This window comes from Bubalus kerabau, chromosome 2 (genome assembly GCF_029407905.1).
Source record: "Bubalus kerabau isolate K-KA32 ecotype Philippines breed swamp buffalo chromosome 2, PCC_UOA_SB_1v2, whole genome shotgun sequence".
Classification (NCBI taxonomy): domain Eukaryota; kingdom Metazoa; phylum Chordata; class Mammalia; order Artiodactyla; family Bovidae; genus Bubalus; species Bubalus kerabau.
In genome coordinates, this window is record NC_073625.1 from 172,265,733 (window position 1) to 172,274,593 (window position 8,861).

Below are 8,861 nucleotides of genomic sequence, written 5' to 3' on the forward strand. Positions count from 1 at the left end.
CTCGAGATGACCAAAGAATTATACCACATTGCTAGTCTGAGATTCTAACCATTCCAAGATTTACAGTACTAAAGAGAATTACCCCAGTCACAAATATGTGCATCCTTACTATGCGCAAAGCACTGTGTCTCAAGGAAAATTGTCAATAAATAATGAGGAGCAGGCACTCAGACATCTATCTCATATACTAGTATCAGTTTCTAAAGCTAAACTAATGGAAGCCACCTAAAAGGCTCTACCAAAAAAAGTCTCTTCCCAAAGGGTAGATCTGAATCAGGGTGAATATAACACGTAAATGGGCTTCCTTGATGAGTCAGTGGTAAAGAATCCTCCTGGCAATGCAGGAGATGCAGGTTTGATCCCTGGGTTGGGAAGATCCCCTGCAGAAGGAAATGGCAACCCACTCCAGTATTCTTCCCTGGGAAATTCCATGGACAGAGGAGGCTGGCGGGCTACAGTCTTTCGGGTCAAAAAAAGTCTGATACAACTTAGGGACTAAACAACAAAAACACTAAATACAAAGTCTATGTAGGAAGACAATACAGGCTCTAGACAAGAAAGAGAAAGAGCAGAACCAGGAGAAATAACTCCAGAATGGAGACTGTAAAAGCTCAGGAAGACTTCGGGAAGGGCTCAAGGCTTTGGGCAGGGCTGATCAGAGCCTAGGAACTGTTGGTGGACTCTGAGAGGCAGGACCTGAGAGGCAGGAAAGGGGAGTCTATCCTGAGTCCGGGAGAGGGGATGGAAGCAGACGGGACAAACAAGAACAGTGGACTATGGGGCAGAAGTGGACAAACAGTTTTGATTGTGTGCCCTTTATCAGCCAGTGCTTAGATGCTCCCCACGCCCCAACGAATTTAGAAGGATGAGATCTACTGAAAGAGAAGTTGTGGCATTTTATTCTTCCTCTTAGTCTTTTTATGCAGTCCACTGTGGAGACCACCGATAGAGAGCAGGTGAACCTGTAGGACAGAGGGGTCTGGAGCTGTCCCTCCTGGCAAAGAATCTCAAAAGGTAAAAACACATTCGACAAGGCTCTCTTAGCTTTTATTCAAAAAGGAACCCCGCTGGGACTTCCCTGGTGGTCCAGTGATTAGAACTCCATACTTTCACTTCCAAGAGTGCAGGTTCAATCAGTGTCAGGGAGCTAAGACCCTGCAAGCCTTGTGGTGTGACTAAAAAAAAAAGAGGGACAGAATCCTGCCACCATGTCAGTTACCAGGCAGGAACCGTGCCAGGTAAGACCTCAGCCTCCCACCACTTTATCATTTCCAGCCCTCCACCCAGCATTTGGATTGCACTTGCCCTGAAAGTTGTCATAGTTACACCTGATGCCACTGCCAGAAGCTTTTCCATCATCAAGCATCTGATTCTATAATCTGGTAATGATCACATCTGACATGGAAGTGTTGGTTTTGTTTTTGCTTTTTAAAATTTTTTTGTGGAAATATAGTTGATTCACAATGTTGTGGGAGTTCCAAGTGTACAGCAAAGTGATTCAGTTATACATACATATATATATATATATATATAATACATATACATATACATCTTTTCAAGATTCTTCTCGATTATAGGTATATTGGAAGATACAATAAATCATAAGATTTTTAGTATAGTTAGTTTCCTGTGCTATACAGTAGGTCCTTGCTGGTTATCTATTTTATATATAGTAGTGAAAAGTGTTAGTCCCTCAGTTGTGTCCATCTCTTTGTGACCCCATGGACTGTAGCCCACTAGGCTCCTCTGTCCATGGAATTCTCCAGGCAAGAATACTGAAGTGGGGTGCCATTCCCCTCTCCAGGGGATCTTCCTGACCCAGGGATCAAACCACATCTTTCAGTCTCCTGCACTGGCAGGTGGGTTCTTTACCACTAGCACCACCTGGGAAGCCCATAGTACATATATTTTAATCCCAAACAACATGAAAGAGTTTGGAAGATAACATTACGACTGTTTTCAACTTGAGGGAAGGGAAGCACTTTGTTTAGACTGTATATTCTAAGGAGGGACTAAACCTTATAGAGTTCTCTTCATACAGTAACCGATGCAATTAAACAGTGTTCACAGTCGGTTTTGTTTGCTTGTTTGATTGGTTTTGGCTAAAAATTAGACTAGAAAAAAAATTACCTCCTCCAAAACAGGTGTAGTATTAACAAATATCATAGCATATTTTTTTCTGCAGATTTTATAAATATCTCATCATTCTTATTAGAAAGCATCATATTTGCTGTGGAAGTTTTATATATGCTTCATTTTATTGTTAAAAGACGCTTACTCCTTGGAAGGAAAGTTATGACCAACCTAGACAGCATATTAAAAAGCAGAGACATTACTTTGCCATCAAAGGTCCGCCTAGTCAAGGCTATGGTTTTTCCAGCAGTCATGTATGGATGTGAGAGTTGCACTGTGAAGAAAGCTGAGCAGTGAAGAATTGATGAACTGTGGTGTTGGAGAAGACTCTTGAGAGCCCCTTGGACTGCAAGGAGATCCAACCAGTCCATCCTAAAGGAAATCAGTCCTTGGTGTTCTTTGAAAGGACTGATGCTGAAGCTGAAACTCCAATACTTTGGCCACCTGATGCAAAGAACTGACTCATTGGAGAAGACCCTTACGCTGCGAAAGATTGAAGGTGGGAGGAGAAGGGGACAACAGAGGATAAGATGGTTGGATGGCATCACCAACTTGAGTCCATCAAACTCCAGGCATTGTTGATAAGACAGGGAAGCGTGGTATGCTGCTGTCCATGGGGTTGCAAAGAGTTGGACACACTGAGTGACTGAACTGAACTGAACATCTTATTGTCATGGAGAGAAACACAAATAAACCTACAGTTGATCTACAAGAACATCAAAGCAAACCACAAGGTCAAAATCCATTTGTCCTGCTTGCTACAATTTCTACAAATGACTGCATTTGGCAGTCAGGACCCATTAGTACCCAAAGGTACAGTCTGCACAGAACTGCGAAAAACACACTTATATCCTTGGTTTGACAAGATTTCAATGGGAAGAACTAGCCAGCTTCTGCCTCTAAATGATGGCATTGACTTTCCAATGTAACACGGGTAACTTTTCTCTATCAGGAACTCCATCAGCTCCATAGTCAGTTCTAATTACCTTAGAGATGCGTTATCTCCCAGTTCACCTTCTGGGAATGGCAGGCAGCCCACTGTTTCTCTCTGTTTAGCCAAGCCCAGGGGATGGGACTGTGGTTCTCACTGCCAAGAGGCAGTTATTTTACTGGAGTTAAAATAAACCTCAAAAGCCAGCCTTTGTAGGGTTTGGGAAACAAGGTTTTATATCTCAAAAACCTTAAGGAAAATTAATTCTATAGATTGGTAGTAATTAAAAAAAATCATATTGCTGGTTCTTTTTTTTTAAGAAGTTAGGTGAATTGTGGTGTATCCTTAGTTCCCTTTGACTTGGCTTTGTCAGGGAATAGCCAGGACACCTGTCTTGGCTGGCACTGGAGAGCTTTCAGGAAAACCACTTCAAAACTGCAGCAGATTCTGTGCCTCGTGCGGGAGGGCAGTTACATGAAAAAAGAGAAAAGCAGAAATTACAAAGACTTTCTGAAAGATTTATAAGAATGGTATGATGGATTTTTCGACTTTATAAAATACAGAGTGCTTTAAAGAATGTCATCTTTTATCATAGCCGGTCTCATCCCACCCACATAAAGATAAATGTTATTTCATCTAATCAGAGTTTCTTTCACATTTATTTACAGTCAATTCCATTATTTCACTTGATGTGAACTTTCTATTATATTCTCCTCTATTATGTAAGTGAGCTGATTATGCAACCAAGAGGTCGGTAAATATGGGAATTATTATAAGATCAACATTTTTTACAGCTCAGGTTGTTTGTGGAGTAACAAAGAGAAGAGAAAAAAAACTCTTTGTTTTCCAGTCTGCCCTGGATTCAGTTTTATCATTCCTAGGTTAGATTTATAAATGCCTGACTCTTAATCTCTTTTACAAATTAGCTTGGATCCTTAGTCCAAATGTGAAAGGAAATTAGGTTTTGCTTTAAAACAAGGCTATAGACAATAGCAAAAGAAAATACTAAAACAAGATACAGTTAACTACAGCAAAATCTCAGTTACTTAAAACCCATCAATAAGGAATTTGTGATAGTTCAGAAAGCCACAAGATCCAAGTGCACCTTTGGCCTAATTGTGTAAGAGCTTGCTAAAGCAGGTACTAATAGAAAAGTCTTTTTTTTTTTTTTTTGAAAGAGAAGGCTGAAACTTGTTTCTGATACCTTTAATAAATTTTAGATGTTTACAATACCAAATGATTTCCTAGTTATAAATAATTCTTATCCATAACTTAAGTCCCCTGAGCCATCGCTAAGTAAACCTTCCTTGACCTACTTAAAGGATTTGTTATAGTGATGAAAGCGGCCTTTCATTTATGAAATGAAAATAGTTTCCTTTGAGCAAATCATGTTGTTGGATGTTCTGCTTTAAGTACATAAGGTCCAGAAGCAGTTTGCAGGGTTATAACCCCCTTCTGCCAACTAGGCCCGTTATTTACCGTTGTGGCGCTTCCACTTCCTTATCTGCAAAATGGGAAAAATAATAATACCTAAATGATTTTTAAAACTGTAAAGCACTTAGAACAATGCCTGGCTCCTTAAATGTTAGCCTCTATTGTCATGACACTACACAGCAGGTCAGTGATGCAAATCAGACTCAGTCACACCCTCAGGGCATCGCTAAGAGAAACTTCCGCGAAATGACAAAACATTTTACAGGAGGCAGGTTTTTTAGCCCCTCTTTTCACAAGGCTCAAGGGCATATTTTCACAGCGCAGTGCATCACAACCGTTTTCCATTCTTCAGTCTCCCTTTCTTCTGGCCTCCAGCCACTCAACCTAGCCTGCCAGGTACTTCTGCTAAATTATGCATAAAGCTTTTTCCAAGCCACCCCTCCCAATCTCCACGAATTCGTCTCCGTTCTCTTTTCAATTAGGGCTAGAACGCACCTCCTCCCTGAGGTCTTCCGTCATCAACATCCTCCGCTTATAATCAGTCCTTGCGACTCGGGCACAGCTCTGCTTGGGAATCCCTTCTTAATAAATTTCTCAGATCATTACAGGCTTTCCGAATCCCCTGGTCTTCATCTGAAATTTTTCATTAAAATGCTGAGTTTGAGCAGCCCGCCCTGAGTTGTAGGACTCTGGGCTCCAAACAAGATTCCTAGTTAAAGACACAGGAGCACGGGTGGGCTGCGACCCCGGAGGGCTGGTGATCACGACCACAGGCCAGTTTAGAGGGCCGTTCGTTTGAATCGGACAAGGACGAAAGGAGGTTGGTGACGCACCTGAATAAGTCCGCTAGACGAAAGGAGATAAACTAACGCTTGACATGGTGCTGAGAGTGAGAACCGCGCGCGCGCGCGCGCACGCACGCACAGACACACACACACGCAAAGAGAGGAGCAGTCCCAGGTATCTGACAACGACACGGCCTGATCCAGACGCGGCCTCAAAGTCCCCAGATTGCCGGAGCGCCCCCACCCGCTCCCGATATTACGGTCGGCGCATCCCTGCGCCCTGCCCCGGCTCGGACTCGCCCGCCGCTCTCCCCTCACCCTCTTCCCCGCCTTCTGCGGCCGCAGCTCCCCGCCCCCCGCGAACGCGGCTCCCCAGTGTCCTCTCGAACGCCCGCGTGGCTGTCGGGTTTCGAATCCCGAAGCCGACCCTCGCCCTCGGAGCGGGCCGCCGAGTCGCTGGCGCAGCCTTTGGCCCCAGCATCAATCATTAACGGGCCAGCTCGGGCTTCGGCGACCCGAGGAGCAGGGTAGGGATGGTACGGAACTCGAGACCGGGGACAACTCTATCCCCCGAGGCGGCCGCGAAACACTAGCCGGGGAGGCCCCCGCCCTCCCTCGGTGCTCCCGTCCTTCCCTCCCTCCAGCGCCTCCGCTCCCCCCATCCCCGCCTCCCGAGCCGGGGGCGGCGGCGTCTGCGCCCGCACCGCGCGATGCCCAGTCACCGCAGCAGCGCCGCTGCCGCCGCAGTCAGTCGCGCCGCCGCCGCTGCCGCAGCGCGGGCGGCCGCGAGCCGGTAGCGGGGAGCCTGGCGAAGGGGCCGCCGAGCCCCGCGGGCTCCTGCCGGTTGGTACGCGGCTTGAGATCGATGATTATTTGTATTTATTTCTTTATTTTTTAGGAACGGTTGTTCAGAGGCTCTGGTCTCCTCCTGAACCTGCAGCGACGCCCCCGGCGCGCGCACAAAGGCTCCGACGGCGGCCGGCGGGGACTGGCGAGCGCGCCGGAGCCGGCGCCAGAGGTCGCCGGTGCGCGTCCTAGCCAAGCCCTGGGCACCATGCCGCGGCGCCTGCAGCCCCGGAGCGCGGGCACAAAGGGCCCGCCTGGCACGACCGCGGCGGCTTCGGAGGCCGCCTCGCGTCCCCACGCCTTGGCCTCTCCGGCATCCGCCAAGCCGCTGCTGCGCTGGGACGAGGTGCCCGACGACTTCGTGGAGTGCTTCATCCTGTCGGGCTACCGGCGGCTGCCGTGCACTGCGCAGGAGTGCCTGGCCTCGGTGCTGAAGCCCACCAATGAGACGCTCAACTTCTGGACGCACTTCATCCCGTTGCTGCTGTTCCTGAGCAAGTTCTGCCGCCTCTTTTTCCTGAGCGGCCGCGACGTGCCCTTCCACCATCCGTGGCTGCTGCCGCTGTGGTGCTACGCGTCGGGCGTGCTGCTGACCTTCGCCATGAGCTGCACGGCGCACGTGTTCAGCTGCCTCTCGCTGCGCCTGCGCGCCGCCTTCTTCTACCTGGACTACGCGTCCATCAGCTACTACGGCTTCGGGAGCACCGTGGCCTACTACTACTACCTGTTGCCAGGCCTGAGCTTGTTGGACGCCCGGGTGATGACCCCGTACGTGCAGCAGCGCCTGGGCTGGCACGTGGACTGCACGGGCCTCATCGCCGCCTACCGCGCGCTCGTGCTGCCCGTGGCCTTCGTGCTGGCGGTGGCCTGCACCGTGGCCTGCTGCAAGAGCCGCACCGACTGGTGCTCTTACCCGTTCGCGCTGCGCACCTTCGTCTTCATCATGCCGCTGAGCATGGCCTGCCCCATCATGCTGGAGAGCTGGCTCTTTGACCTGCGCGGGGAGAACCCCACGCTCTTCGTGCACTTCTACCGCCGCTACTTCTGGCTGGTGGTGGCTGCCTTCTTCAACGTGAGCAAGATCCCCGAGCGCATCCAGCCGGGCCTCTTCGACATCATCGGCCACAGCCACCAGCTCTTCCACATTTTCACTTTCCTCAGCATCTACGATCAGGTGTACTACGTTGAGGAGGGCCTGCGCCAGTTCCTCAAGGAGCCACCGGACGCGCCCACCTTCCTGGGCACCGTGGGCTACATGCTGCTGCTGGTCGTCTGCCTGGGGCTGGTCATCAAGAAGTTCCTCAGCAACGCCGAATTCTGCAGTAAAAAGTGAGCCTCCTCCTTGGGGGAGGCTGCCGGCTCGCCCACCAGTTTGTTGGGAGTTTCTGTTGTTGGTTTGTTTTGAAGTTTTGTCGTGTTTCCTTCTTTGCTTCAGGAGGGTGCTGCGAAACCACAGGGGGAAAGTCCAGCAAGGCAGGAGGGTCTCAGCGCACCTGGGGCTTTGGAAGAGGGAGGTGGGGCAAATGGGAGGGATAGGGCAGCTGGTTCTTGGCCTTGGAGAAAATTCAGATGGTGTCTGTGGCATCAGGGATTCTTCTAAGGCAGTGAATAAAACCCCCACTAAAACCCCAAACGGTTCGATTTTCCAGTCGTCTTCTCCGCCAGAGGTAATAGCAAGTGACACTTGTGAGGTCAGGCATGGAGTAAAGAGGGTAAGTACACGAAATCCCTGGGTACTTCCATTTGGTTCTGAGGAATGCTTGGATTTGTCGAGGAATAGACCTTTGTAGAAAATCAGCAAGGAGACACAAACCCAGGGTTTAACGTGCTAGAAAATGCATGGACTGTGAACACATGTTAATTATTTCAAAATGTTTTCTCAGATGTTATTTAAATAGTAATATATACAATGGTTTTTCATAATTTATCAAAGCCTGTGATCTGCACTGAATTTTCTTTGTCATGTAGTTTTGAATTTTGCAGCCCTTCTGCATTGCATACACTTGAACTGGACATCAGGGCAAGCTGCTTGAGAGTTCTCAGCTACTTTTTTTACACAGTATTTTTTGGAGGCCTATGTGTGTCATGATACAACTGTAAATTATTCTACTGTAGGGACTCTGGTTAAACTATTGAGAAGGAGCTAAATGGTTTGTATAGATCCCAGATTCCTGTTTACTTTAATGTATTCCATAAAACCCATCTGATTTTTTTTTTTTTTGCTTTGTTTTTAATCTTATTCTCTCCTTCTCTACTAATTTAAATTGCCACTGGAATAAATGTGCCTTTTGAAGCAATGCCCAAATGACTGGTCCTCAAAAATATCAATGGTTTCTTACATGGAGAGAGCAGTAGAAGTAAGCTTTTCTTACTTGATTGCAAATCAAGGTTTAACATTCCACTCAGGAGGGTAGGAAGATGATGCTGGTTGTTTTTGGTAGGACCGAAAGTTGCTTACCAGGACATGCAGAACATTTGCCTTCTCTACAAGGAGAAGGAACCAATCCACTACTGTAGCTCTGGTTCCTAATGTAGTCACTGGAGAATGTGACTGTGCCCATCTATCCTTGCTTAAAATTAAAATCATAGTATTCAGGAATAAATGTGGCAGTTGTGTTATGAAAAGTCAGGAGTATATTACTTGAACTGTAGATTAAGCTAAATAAGATGACCTTTCCCTAGTTAAGCACTGAAGTCTCATTTGGGTCCAGACTATGGCAATGAACGGCAGT

The 8,861-nt window shown here is 47.6% G+C and overlaps 1 protein-coding gene across 1 annotated transcript; it reads left to right on the forward strand.

Annotated features, from left to right (window-relative positions):
• Positions 1–6,200: 6,200 nt before the first annotated feature.
• Positions 6,201–8,405, forward strand: PAQR9 (progestin and adipoQ receptor family member 9). The gene has a single exon (XM_055569434.1). The coding sequence runs from the start codon at positions 6,338–6,340 to the stop codon at positions 7,460–7,462; it is 1,125 nt and encodes a 374-aa protein (XP_055425409.1). The 5' UTR covers positions 6,201–6,337; the 3' UTR covers positions 7,463–8,405.
• The last annotated feature ends 456 nt before the right edge of the window (positions 8,406–8,861 follow it).